The 14,071-nt window shown below is 46.6% G+C and overlaps 2 protein-coding genes across 6 annotated transcripts in view; both read right to left on the reverse strand.

Annotated features, from left to right (window-relative positions):
* The window catches only part of mnb (minibrain), a 102,369-nt gene extending 98,756 nt beyond the window's left edge, over window positions 1-3,613 (reverse strand). The window contains exon 1 of one of the 4 annotated variants that reach the window (XM_077669089.1): window positions 3,273-3,613. The gene's annotated coding sequence lies outside the window, so the exon portion shown is untranslated. The remainder of the gene's footprint in view (window positions 1-3,272) is intronic. The other 3 variants (XM_077669086.1, XM_077669088.1, XM_077669090.1) reach the window with 3 other exon arrangements.
* Window positions 3,614-3,726: 113 nt separating this feature from the next.
* Fib (rRNA 2'-O-methyltransferase fibrillarin) overlaps window positions 3,727-14,071 on the reverse strand; it is a 31,098-nt gene continuing 20,753 nt past the window's right edge. The window contains exons 7-10 of one of the 2 annotated variants that reach the window (XR_013315642.1): window positions 13,494-13,626; window positions 11,129-11,241; window positions 6,499-7,979; window positions 3,727-5,356 (exon numbers count right to left, since the gene is read on the reverse strand). Coding sequence is in view for 1 of the 2 variants with exons in the window: in XM_077669092.1 (XP_077525218.1) it covers window positions 3,847-3,871; window positions 7,834-7,979; window positions 11,129-11,241; window positions 13,494-13,626 (417 nt within the window). In the remaining variant the exon portion in view is untranslated. The remainder of the gene's footprint in view (window positions 5,357-6,498; window positions 7,980-11,128; window positions 11,242-13,493; window positions 13,627-14,071) is intronic. The other variant, XM_077669092.1, reaches the window with a different exon arrangement.

Consider the following 14,071-nt stretch of genomic DNA (forward strand, 5'->3'; position numbering starts at 1 on the left):
TTGCTGCCAATATCAGCCACTACGATTTCTCTGGAGTTTCATAAAAACTTTTTTCCCTGCCTTTTCCTTTAGCTCACGTAAAACATTTGTTCTGCTTTGAGTTTACGCAATCTTGTGCTTGCCACTAGTATACATAACATCCCCTGATTCAATTAGGTACCGTCACTGCCAAAAGTAACCAAGCATCAGAGTTTGTTTCTTAGCAGTGTTGTGAAGCACTATGGCGCTCCTTAAGCTCTAAATCTGCATAAGGTAAGGAGAACCTGTGTCTTCACCTTTGGAGAGCTTTTGGCATTTAGGGATATATAAGGGCTGCATTTCACGGTTGAGAAGACAACTCCATTGCTTGGTTACTTTTGGCAAAGATGGTAACTGCCCAGCCTTAACTTATTTGGAGCAAGACCTTGAAAAGTGTGTTACAGCCAGATATGGAAACAGCAAAACGCAAGTTCGCTGATGCTCAGAACAGTTTGCAAAAAACTTTTCCCAAGCACTTGCTAAGAGAAGCTCAAGGCAAGTAACATGGCACGTCTGGCATCTAAAACCAGGACGTTAATTGTCCTCCCTGCTTTTCGGTATCACTGCAGTGTTGCATACGGGCCAACAAACCAGGTGTGCATACCACTTTTACCTTTGGTGGTTAAAGATCTACATTTATCTCTATCCAGCTTGTTTTTAAACCTGTATGCACCTCATGAACCTCTGCAGCATTTTCTTTGATCAACAGAACACGTGAAGGGGCACTGATCAAGCGGCTTTGGGATACGACTGCCGAAACATAAGATATGCGACAGGAAAATGCACCCAACCTGCAGGAACTGAGTGACAGGTATCAAATGGAACACCTCCTGCAACCACCTCGGCTACGGAAACTGTGCGATCCAAATTTTGGTAGGTCGTCCCATGCTTGCCACATGCAACTGGTCATTTAAATAGTCACCGTCTGGTTATGGCCAATCCCCCTTGTGGGTATGTGCCATTGTGTGAGGACAACAACAACGAACACAGCTTAATCCAGGATTCTTCTGCTCTGGAATGTTTGTTCATACATCCTTGTATGTTTACGTCTGATCATTCTTACACATTTCATGAAAATCAAATTACTGTGAAGTAAAACAAATGCCACCTATACCTTCTGTCTCCATACTTGGATTCACACTGAGAAAAAGAACGAGATCACACCCACAGCCAGACTGTACACGAACGAAATGAATAAGCTCAATGCAAAATTTAAAAGAAGAGACAGCGAGAGAGAAAGAGTTTTTTTTAGAAGAAATGGCGCAGTAACTGTAGCACATCTTGGCGGACACCTCAACCGCGCCGTGAGAAAAGGGAGGAAGGTGGGAGTGAAAGAAAGAGAGAAATAGGTACCGCAGTGGAAGGCTCCGAGATAATTTCTACAACCTGGGGATCTTTAACGTGCACTGACATCGCGCAGCACACGGGTGCCTGTGTTTCACCTCCATCGAAACGCGGCCGCCGCGGCCGGGTTCGAACCCGGGAACTACGGCTCAGTAGCTGAGCTCCCTAACCGCTGAGCCACCACGACAAAGAAAGTTCATCGCGCGTGACTGCCTTCCAGATGGCACACTAGAATTTTCCGCCGCTGGACTGCTCACGCACGCAAGTCAAAGACGGTTTGACGCCGATATCTCTTAAATTTAATTCCGAAATGCCTGCTCCGACATGGCTCTTCGCAGTTGTCACTGACCCAATTATAACGATTCCAAGAACCTTCAACGGTTAGGGGGCGAATGAATGACAAGCTCTGCCGAACTGCTCCTTTGATTGAAAGGCGGAAAACCACATCCAGCAAAAAGGCGACGAAAAGCAACGCTTCAAAACGCGCCCACGCGGCTTTGTTGACATGCGACGGCCGAAGGGAGAATGCACGCACAAGAAACGAGGCAGAGAGCGCGACTAGACAGAGAAAACAAAACAAATCGGCCAACAACGAGCATCAAAGCCAGAGCGGCACTGGTGTACGCCACCCAAGAAATCAAAGCACGAAACATACGCCGCTATTTTTGCGCAGCAAGGGAAAGTTGGTCGGAGAAACCCACGCTGAGTGTTTTCAGACCACAACAGTACACTCGCAACTAAAGAGGCCAGAACATGCATTGCATTTTTCATGCAAATATGGCGTCCCCGATCCGAAGCGGCAGACGACAACGGCGGCGGCCGACAGGAGAGGGGAGAACGCTGAGCGAGAGCAAGGGGGAATGCTAAACGCGAACAGAACGCGACGCGGCGGCGGGCACAAAAAATACGCCAAAAAGGCAGCCTCGAAGGGAAAGAAAAGCGGCTCTTTTACTTCAGGAACGCCAATTCATTGGAGATTGAAAAAAATAAAAGGAACTGGGACCCAAAACGCTAATGAATGAGGAAACGTCGTGTTTTTCGGCAGCGCTGTCCGTATCGCTTCGCCCGAGTCACCCGGATGTAGACATCTTAGAAGCGTCGTCAGCTGATCGCATGCAGCCTCTGTTACTACGGGCCGCGAATTTCCGATCCCAACGGAACAACCGAGGCGACGGAACAGCGATGACTGCCATTTCTGGCGCTCATACGCTTACGATATGCGCCAGGCACGCTGTGTCCGTCTAAATGCGGGAATAAACAAACGAGTAAGCAAACCAGCCGATCTCGAGCAGGAACGATGGAACCGAGGTACCGCTACCGCTTACGCCTGCCTTTTAAGGCGCTTTATCGCGAACCCACACTGCATAGCGAAACCTGCAAACCACCACTGATGGACCGTCCGATGGCGCAGTTTTCACCGACGCAGCGATAAGGACGCGGCGCCCAGTCGTCCCGAGGCGAACGGCGTCTGCAAGGCTTAGCAAATTGTCGCACTCCGGGGTATCTGTTCCGTACCGAGGTTCATCAACGATAGGGATGGCGAGTGAAACGGTTGAGAAAATAAGCGTAATAGGCGTTATCCTACGATTTCGATATCAGTTTGAGGCCTCATGTGGCACGGGAACGTAAACGCGAGTGAAATTCACGTGTTGCTGTGCGCAATGTGCTCTCGATGCAGAAACGGAACTACAAGCGCTTTAAGTTGAACTTGTGCAGTTTATAACGACCTCAACCAATAGATACACTCTGCAAACTCGCATTCGACTGTTTTTAATGTTCACGAACCTAAAGAAGGCAAAATTCATTTGTAAACATTGCGCGTTCCTCTTTGAAAGAACAACGCCATAACCACATGGCGCATTGGCTTGCGCGAGATTGCCACGCAGCCTGAGAAAAAAAGGGCCACCTACCTCAACAGAGGCTATCCACAGTTGTTTCAATCCACAGCGCAGGTCAGGTAATCCAATCAAAAGTAATCCAGAAGGCACACACACACAAAATAAAATCGCCAACACGTTAAAATGGCGCGGAAAATCTTTCAATTTGAATTCCGCTTATCCATGGCCGTTGCGTTTCCTCCCGCCAAAAGCGGCAAGGCCGAGCACCAGACGCTGTAGTTGCGTACAGTGCAAGAAAGATTTGTGCAACTACATGCGAATGTACCGATATTATCAGCAAACAATAACTTCCTAGACAAAGTAATGTTCGAACAAAAATGCAACTGGCAACACACACACACAAAAACGCGAATACGCAACTACCAACCGAGGTGCTGCTGGATGGGGACAGGCAACAACTCGGTTGGATTTCAACTTTGGGTACATATCAACTTCCGAAGAGAAAACCTCGTGGGCAACAGCAGAACACGTTTTGGAAAAACGGTTTATTATAGCTTACAGCCACACGCATGGCGCGTTTTCAAATCAGGAAGGAGACGCTAAAACAGGGTGCCAGATAAAAACAGACTTGTGCCCAGCCTGCAGATCATCCTTCAGATTTCTTCGGTTGCCTGCGACAAAATAAATGGTAAAATAAATCAGTAAGCTTTAACAATATAAAACAATGCATAATCATGAACACAAGGCTATTCACAAGCCTCTGGTGGTTTGGCAAAATATGCGCAAAAAAGCATATGTAGGCGGCAAGGTGGTGCCACCTATGGAGCTTGCACAAAAACAATTCACCAGCGGCAAAGCACCGTGGGTCAAACCGAGCAATCGGTAGCTCCGGTAAAAACCGAGCATTAAGGTCCCTTTCCGAAGAACAAAAAAACAATTTTTCGCGCGCTCCGTAATGATGTCGCATATGGCAAACTTGGCATACCAACCATAGGCTACACACGAATGTCTCACAAAACTCAAGCCCATCAGTGACCCAACACATCTAGTGTGACATCACAAGGGACTGGCAGGTGCAGTGGGATTAACCACAGATTAGCCAGATTAATTGCGAGGACCTGACACTCAGTAACTAAGAAGAGCTTCAAATGGGCCTAGTTGGTTTGTAATCTTCGACATTGTTATTGCGCTACTCAAGGTTTACACAGACAAGAACGACACATACAGACAGGGCGCAAACTATCAACTGATTTTATTGAGTGGGAAATTCGTTTTATATAAACTGTTGTTTACATGTAGTTTGCACCCTGTCTGTATGTGTCATTCTTGTCTGTGTAAACCTTGAGTAGCGCAATAACAATGTCGAAGACTCAATAACTACTCTGGCTGCAGGGCCTTGTTTGAGCAGCAAGTCTGATTCTGATGCCCACTGCCTTCATACACATTACTGAGCATATCGCAATGCAAGGCTTTCCGCACCCTGCAGCTGAAGCCAGGTAAAGTGCATGTATGACACAAATCAAAACAAGGAATTCTATCAGTCAGGCAAACATTGGCCACTCTTCAGGATGAGTGTTGCCTCTGGTCGCAGCCCTAGTGGTTAGCAACAGTGTTTTTTGGTTCTATGTAGAATTATCACAGCACCAGCCAGGCGACTCATATGCTCCATAAACACTGCACAGCTGTTCAGCAAAAGAATTCACAATGCGACAACAATACTGACATAAAACATGCCGCCAGCTTCCTTGCCAGGTATACTTAGCTAGCCTGCCAACAATGGCATGGCCACCAGTTTGTATTTGATGTATATCCTTCTAAGTGCTGACCACGCTGAACACAACTTTGCAAGAAGATCACTAGTCAGGGCGGACTTGCATAACTTGAAGTAAAAAGGGTGGTCCTTGCGCCCAAGTCTTACACCATGGCAAAATAAGTGCCCTTGTAGCTACAGTCGCTGACCAATTTTTCGGACTTGAAAGGACCCGAAAAATGGTCTGAATAATCGAACAGTCCGAAAAATGCGTGAAGTACAAAAAAAATCACTTCATTGAGATGAAATCGGCTTAAAGTCACTGATTTTACCTTGCGGAAAATTTCTCTTGCTGGCAACGATTTATGCCTGTATTTGTGCCAAAGTTGTGCTTTCACTATACACTCTAGACATCAAGGTCACGGCGTTTAGCTGAATACTTCCTACGCTCCTTTGACAGACCCAGCTTCACCGGCGGGGCCATGTTGTCCACAACCCGAATGTGCACCACACTGCTCATCAAACACACGCAAAGACAAGGCACTTTTCGTTCAAAGCGGTGGAACCGCCGGACTCGATCACAAAACGGAGAACGGATGTAACTTCGTAAAGACTCGGTCACTCGGTCGACGCTGTCGGAGAAACCCAAGTGACGAAACGGCGAATGGCGAACTTTACCCACCGCGGTGGCTCAGTGGTTGGGGCGCTCGTCTACTGATCCAGAATACCCGGGTTCGAACCCGACTGTGGCGGCAGCACTTCGATGGAGGTGAAACGCAAAGGCACCCGTGTGCTGTGCGACATGTCAGTGCATGTTAAAGATCACCAGGTGGTCGAAATTATTACACAGCCCTCCACTACGGCACCTCTTTCTTCCTTTCTTCTTTCACTCCCTCCTTTATCCCTTCCCTGTCCGCTGAGATGTGAGACAGATACTACGCCATTTCCTTTCCCCAAAAACCAATTTACCGATTTTCAACCTATGAAACAAGCGAGCGACAACGTTGGAGACAAAAGCAAGTTGACGGCGATGACAAACCGACTGCCACCTCGAAGTGGCAGAGATCGCAGGGACCTCTACAGTAAAATCTCGTTACTACGAACATCAGATTAACGAAATTTTCAGATTTACGATTTTTTTTTAAATCCCCGCCAAAATGCCTATACTTTCAATGTAAAGAACTTTCAGAACTACGAATTTCAAATTACCGAATATTTCAGAATAACGTATGTAATTTAATCTCGCATTCGTCGCAAGACGCTTCGTTATTACGAAGTTCCATCGAAGTTCCGTACCAAATCCCTGAAGCTGACGCCTGTCATCATCATCCGAAGCATCAGCTATGCGCTGGGGAACTCGTTGCAACGGATGCAGCCCCAGCGGTATCGCCATCACGTGAGTGTCCCGTTGAATGAATATAGGCTAGGCGGCGCAAGCTGCCGCCCGATACAAAGGGTAAGGCCATTATCATCCATCCAGCGTGTGGTCACATACTGCGCAGTAGTCTTAAGCCTATTCAGCGCAGTGTCACAACGTCGACAGCGAACTGCAGGATCTGCAAAGTTATCGGCGCTGTGATTGTGTTGTGCATTAGCTTTGCTGACAATGAGTTCTCCTGGCCCCCGCGTTAAAAAGAAGCGACGCCAGTTTTCGCTTAAAGAAAAAGCGGACATTCTGTCGCAGCTGCTGGAAAAAAGCAAGCGGACTTGTGCAGGGAGCTTGACATTACACCGTCAACAATTGGCAACGATGCTCAAAGATCGGGACAAGATCATAAAACTACATCGAGAGTCGCAGCTGGCTCCCTCAAGAAAACGTCTGCGGCTGGGCAACTACCGTGGACAGCGACTTTCAAATTATGTGGATAGCGACAGCGCGGCGGCTACATCCGCGGAGCTCACCACCGAAGACATCGTGAATCAAGTGCGTGAGCAAGAAGAATGTAGTAGCGACGAAGATGATGCCGACACTGAATCAGCGCATGAAGAGGAAGAGATTGTTTCCGGCTCGGATGTCCTAGTCTTTCTAGAGAAGACCCGATCATTCCTTGGGCGCTGCAAAGATGTCCCCGATGACGTGCACAGGAAGGTAGAGGATGTGGAGACGTTCGTCCTGCAGCACTTGTCGTCTACTCGCCAGAAGATAACAGACTTCTTCAAGCAATAAATTGTAGTTAAACTGTGCCCAGCGTTATCGTTTATTATTTACTTACCAACACGTAAATCTGCTGCAAAGGTACGTAATTTTAGTTCTTGTGATGCATTACTGACATGAAAATAATGGTTTTTCAGTACTACGATATTTCAAAATAACGATTCAAATTCAGCGGTCCCGTGAAGTTCGTTGTAACGAGATTCTACTGTACTGGCAAAAATGAGGCACCGAAAGTATGTCAAGCCAATCCAACTGCAGAGAAAATCCACCTCAATCCAAGATGGCGCCTTTTGCACAGGCAAAACGCCAATAAGATGGCCGATTTTGGCCCGCAGGCGACTGAAATTAGTCCGAAAAATCGAACTTTCGGACTTTTAAAGACCGAAATATCTGTCACAAATATGTATGCGCTTTATGAGGTGACTGACGGTGCCTCATAGAAGTCCAAAATATCCTGCAAGTCTGAATTATTGGAGTCCGAATTACTTATTGGCTACTGTATATCACATCACACAGCAAACGCAACCTTAGCCCTGCAAAAATCAAATGTGCGTACGCACCTGTGTCGGACACATTTGAAATTCTCTTGCACTGCTATTAGCCTGACATGCACACAGTAGAGCTTTTGTAAGGTTTGCTGTGTCCAATTTAACGCTACAAACTGATCTAAAGACCACTTCAGAAGCAACAAAACCTCCTCTATCCTATCAAAGATAACAGGAATTCACCTGTAGATGCCCACGACAACAGCGTGGTCCCTTTCGTATGGTTCCAATGTGATCTGCTCCTGTGGCTTTAGGCGCTCCTGCTTCAGTTTCTCCACTTCACCGGCGAAGACTGCCTCGGGCTCTGCTGTTGAGTCAATGCAGTTGGCCTGCACAGAAGCAAGGGAGATGCCATGCCACTTGATAACACAGCAAACAAATGCCTGCTGCAGACACTTCATAAATGTAATCTCTTCAGTGCCTTGGTCTGTCACAAGTCCTGTACACAAGCTTACGATGGCCTCCCGCACTTGATAAAGCTACAGGAAACTCTCGTTATATGAACTCACTCAAGACTAATATCTAATAAGAGGCACAATGCAAGAGCGTTTAGGTGATTTCTCATGACTCAATCCACTTGAGGCGAACCGCTTCTAGTGACCCTTGGTTAAGACAAACTTACAAAACGACTGCGACCCACAGCGACTCTGTCAGCTGTGCTCGCAGAGCATCTGCATGGCACTCCTGAGGTAAGCAAGAATGGCAAAAAAAAAAAAAAAACTTCTCTTTCAGCAAGAATACTTCCCTGTAAATACACATGAAAGTGCAGGGAAGCTTTCTTCAGGGTTGTTTTTTTTTTTTGGGTGCACGGAAAGCACAGCCTTATCAAGCCTACGTGTGTGAGGAGTAGAGATCTGACATGGCCAGATCTCTGTGCTGCACACATTCATGTGCTGTGCAGCTGCTCCCAGTATACGGAAAGGCGTGTAAGGTGCGGGATACACCTGTTCGTTGACATTTTTTTCTTTTTTTTAATGGGGTTTAAACTCCCAAAACGACTCTGGCTATGAGAGATGCCTCGGTGACACAAACAACCGCTAATGTACAACTCATTTACATTCTTAGACAAGAGTTGGGATAGCAAGGGCAGACAGGCCGGCAGTGCAACGCAGAAGCCCAGCAGGCTTAGGTTTGTGGCTGCACTGCAGTTACTGTATTTCCGCACATACAGTTGAACCTTGCAAAAACGAAATTTCCTGGGCTGACAAAAGTTTTGTTTTCCCGAGAATTTTGTAACTATGAAAATGGGACTGTACATATGAAGAAATATGAACCTGACCCTGTGGAAACACAATTTTACTTGAACAAGTCAGTCATTGTCATCTGCCTTTCCTTACCTTACAGCAGCTTCAAAATTTTGCTCTCACTACTGAGCAGGCTTCCCACAGCCTAGCAGTGTGGAAGCACCTTAAGTGTTAAAGAAGGCGTGAAATGTGTTCCAGTGCTTTTTTTTTAGTTTAGTTTCCTGTTAAGGGTTACACACAAAGAAAAGAAAATGTGTGGACTTTACTTCAGAAACCTTCATAGTTGCGGGATTGAGATCTGACAGCATTTCGCAGTTCAGAAAAATTAAATGCACTGAACCTTAAGAAAACCGGCCAAAGCCACTGAAATATTTCATTCCACAGAGAAATTCGTCCAGCAGCAAAGATTATCTGACAGGCACTAAATTGCAATGTTTTGACAGGATGGCCAGCAATCAGCAGAGTCTCTCAACGAGCGTAAGAGAGTCCATGTGGTCTGTTCCCTGTAATCATGTGTGCTGTATCTTAACGCAGAGATTGAAAACAATACCAACACCAGCATCTGTTCTTTGCTTACGCATTCATAGCCAGTTAACTATACTGTGACACGAAACAACAATGTGGCACATTGTGGCCCACTTGGCTCTTAGACCCAAGAGCATGCCGCTGCAGTTCGTGATGAACATCAATGAATTCATTTTATGAAGGGGTTAATTTTACCATGCATGCACTTTTGTTGCATGCTGGCAGTCGGCGCTACGAGGAAACGGCAAACTTGGAAATGCTAGGACGTTTGGCTACAAGTCGAGGTGAATGAAAAAATTCTCAACTTTCAGACATTTAAATACAGTGGAACCCCGCCGATACATTCCTGGGTGCTGCATTTTTCCTGGCTGCAACGTTTTTGTGAGTCGGTCTCGTCCAAGCTCCCACAGAAACGTGGAGGTTAACAAAAAGGGTTCAGGGAAAACGCAGCGAGCCATGGAAAGGAAAATAATAGGTGTAACGTTAAGAGACCGAAAGTGGGCAGAGTGGCTGAGGGAAAAAAACACGAGTTAATGAAATCCTAATCGAAAACAAGAGGAAGAAATGAGCTTGGGCAGGACATGTAATATGCGAAGGCAACATAGCCGCTAACCGCTAGTCCTTGAGGGCAACGGAGTGCATTCCAAGAGAAGGCAAGCGTAGCAGGGGGCGGCAGAAGGTGAGGTGGGTGGATGAGTTTAAGAAGTTTGCAGGCATATGGTGGGTGCAACTGGCAAAGGACAGGGTTAATTGGAGAGACATAAAAGAGGCCTTTGCCCTGCAGTGGGTGTAGTCAGGCTGATGATGACGTGGCAGCATTCCAGCACGCTACGCCGCGAATGTCACCTCACTATAGTGATTCACCCCATGACGACATCTTGACAGCCTGCATTCAGCAAGCACGGAATGGCGCCGGTGCCAAAGCAGTACTTTAGACTCCATCAGCGCATAGCTGCCACAGTGTTTGGCGACTTCCGGCGTGTTGCACCCATGCCAATCCCGAGCATACTTACGGATGGTACGGATCTTGTTGCAGCTGTGGGTGCAGCTCCATTGCTGCAGCGGTACGGGTGCATACGATCGAAGGCAAGAAAACGAAACTATGCAGCGGCAAATGCCATGTGAGCAGTGCTGCACGAGATGCAGCGTAGGCTGGCCCTAGGGCATGTTTCTGTCATCTGCATTGTCACTGAAGCTTAAAAGTGTGATTTCTATTTCCAGGATTAAAGCCGCCGCTGCAAATATAGTGCACAAGTGCACTCAGGGAGCTGCTCAGGCAGACAGAGCCATTACAGGGTATTTAGGAGTTTTGTGCATGTAAACAATCGCGAGGGCCACAAAGTCCTGCAAATTCCAGAGGAGTGCGTTCCTCATACTATGATTATAACAAAACAAAAGAAAGCAAGGCAATGGCGTACATTTTTTTCCATGCACGCTTCCAAGCTACTCTGTTTCCAGGCTGATACTTTTTTTTTCCTCAGTCCTGTGAAAAACGCAACAGCGGGGTTCTGTTGTACGTTGAAAGTCACAGTGCAGTTTGAATCAAATCAAGCTGCATATGCTATTCAGAAACTATTCGAAATTATGAACAGTTGCACACCACTTGATATTTTCACACTGCAAATGAAGCTCCCAGAACATGCACATCCATCCCAGCCATGTCAACTGCATTTGTGAAGTGCAAAAAAGAAACTATGAAATCAACCTACCTTTATGGATATGACAAAATGACCACCATTCTTGAGAAAGTGATGAGCATTGATGGCTACTATCCTCGCCTGGTCAGGCTGAGCAACGTCTGCAAAAATGGTGTCCACCATACCTGCAAGAGAGTCATGCCCCACATGAAATTGTATCCACTTTGTCAGATATACGGGCTTAACGACTCTAGAACAGAAAGGAACCATGAAATTGGGCAAACTTTTGAGGTAGTCGCCAACACACTGAGGCCATGAGGAAGTCTTTGTATGTTGTAATGTGGATGTATTGGGAAGCATGCCAACCACCTCCCATTCAAACCTTTTGGTGCTTCACATTCCACAGCGGTCCACTAGAGTAGGAGGATTCCATGAACCTTCATTGGGCCAATGATTATCGAGACCGTCCACCACATGTCTTCACGATTATGATTATGACGAAGAGAATTTTTATTAAACACCAAAGCAACAAAGGGTTAGGAGGCATGCTGCAGCAGAGAGCTCCAGATTAATTTTGACCACCTGGGGTTCCTGAATGTGCAGCAAAATCTCACTGCACAGGCATTTCGAATCTAAAACAGGAGATGCTGAACCCGGACTGAACCCATAAACTCGTACAGTTAAACCTGGATAGAACAGAACTGAAAAGTGTCTGGGATTTTTTGTTACACGTTGGTTTTTGCTAGATGCAGTTTTCATGAGAAGACTCGAAAGAACATAGCAGAACGGAAACCAAAATTAATGCAGGTGAAAGTCACCTTGAAATTGTTTACAGAAAAACCAGGCTACTGCAATTGATAAACGCAAAGAAATGTTTTGTGTGCACTGACAGCACAACTGCGGCTGCCACCACCTTCTCCGAGGCTCGCACAAAGTCTCCATGAGTGGGGTGGAGAGAGAGAGGGATGCGGGGGCACCACGGTCCCCACTCCTGACAGCTATCGGCGTCAGAATCATACAAGAATCGGCATGGCAGCGATGAACAGGCACTGCTTGTGCCATGTCTCATTTGCTATGTCCTATTATTTTTCGCTGGTTTTAAGCATGAACTGTTGTAGTGCCATGTGGTATGATGCTCCAAAAGTGAAGGCAGCGGAGATGCACTGACAGCCCTGCAGCATGGCAGCTCGTGTCAACTGCAGTTGCTTGTTGTGATCGTAGACATCCCTTTCACGTCACTTCGTGCTTTATGGTCATGAAACTTTTCCGTCAAATTTCGTAACTCGGCACAAGCTTACCGATAGTTGCTGTAGCGAGTTTGTTATACCGTGTCAACCGCCACAACACCTTCGTTACATGGAGGTCTCAAATAGTGGACTCCCTTTAAATGAAACTCGATGGGGACAAGGAAATCTGTTTCGTTAATTCGTAGTTTCGCTTAAGGGTTGCGACTTCCATCTTAGCTGTGCAACATGGTTTGCTTCAGGTTGGCATGCCGCTGTTTCAAATATGAATTCATCTTGGTTAGGCTGTACATGCCCTCCAAGCAGCACTCTTGCTGGAAGTACTGCCGGAGTACTTCCAACAGCTTGGTTTCCCTTATCAGTTGACAATGGAGAGCTCTGATTACTATCATAGTCACTACCTTCCTCACTTTCATTACTGGTTGCTCCCTCAATTTCTTTCAAGACATTAACTAGAGTGTCCGCATGGCAGGTGAAAACGTCATCATCAGTAACTTCATAATCATTCACTCTCAGAGCGTCACATTTGGGAGCCAGTACACCAAAAACAACTTGCGCTTGAGCAACGTCGACAGATTCTTCTTGGTCTGCGGCCACTTCCTTTGGAAAACCCCGCATGATAGAAACATCGCTGAACTGTTGTTGCTTTAACTTCATCTCATGAGTACACCAAAATATGAATGGCTTACTCTTTATCCCTCTCCATACACAGCATCATGCTTCTCAGGATGTGGGGATTAAAATACACCTTCACATCGTGAATGACAGCCTGATCTATAGGCTGAAGTACAGCTGTCGTAATCGTGGGGAAGAACTCCAGCTGAATTGAATTCAGGTCTCACAATTCACCATGAGGTGGGCAATTGGCAATACAACCTTTCTGCTTTTCCAGTATCCATGAGCAGTTTAGTTCAATGATTATCGAGGGAACCCATATACACAAATCACACGGAACTGTATTTCAACAGCGACTGAGTGGACTCATGAATAAACTTACTATGGTTCCTTCACTTTACCTGGCATCAGCTCATTGCCATTCACAGGCGACCCCAAGGTGCCATAAAGTGCTTTAAAAGCATGAACAGATATCCACAAGTGCAATACAAAAAGCGTGCCATGGATGCCTTTGCGAAAGCAGTAGAATGCCCATTGACAAGTGACAAAGCCACTGTGCAAAAGAGAAACAGCCGTACCAACAAGCATTCGATACTTGTGTGGATGGCGGGCATCTTCAATGATGGGGATAACATTGGTCCTCTTCTGTGCCACACCAATGAGGTCTCGGCCAGATCGATGAGAAAACTCGACGGCATAAACCAGGCCCTCCTGCAAGGAAAAAAACGAAAGAGCAGTTGCAAGACTTACCTTACAATGAAGAATCAATGCATCATCAGCTTGATTATGTGTTCAACGGTAAAATAAACCACTTACAGCGATGCTGTTAAAACATTTTATCGGTAAAATATACATGTTCATGATAAGCATACCTATGTGAAGCACAAGCTTCGTAATGCTATGAACGCGTAGTGTTACATTTCGCCTACGACGCGCGGTATAGCCGGCGCGGATGCAACGGACGCCGGGGCTTCGTTCAAAGTGGCGGTCATTTTGGGCCCGTTCAGCACTGCCGCAACGCCTCCCGCCAAGCGCGTCCAGGCAGGTTTCAATGCCACGTGTCTTCGTGTGTGCGTGTGTGTGTGTGTGCATGTTGGTGCCCACGCTTGTCAAAGCGCGGCAGCCGGGGAGAGGAGCTCCCCAACTGGGAGGCGAG

Source organism: Amblyomma americanum, chromosome 6 (assembly GCF_052857255.1).
Source record: "Amblyomma americanum isolate KBUSLIRL-KWMA chromosome 6, ASM5285725v1, whole genome shotgun sequence".
NCBI lineage: Eukaryota > Metazoa > Arthropoda > Arachnida > Ixodida > Ixodidae > Amblyomma > Amblyomma americanum.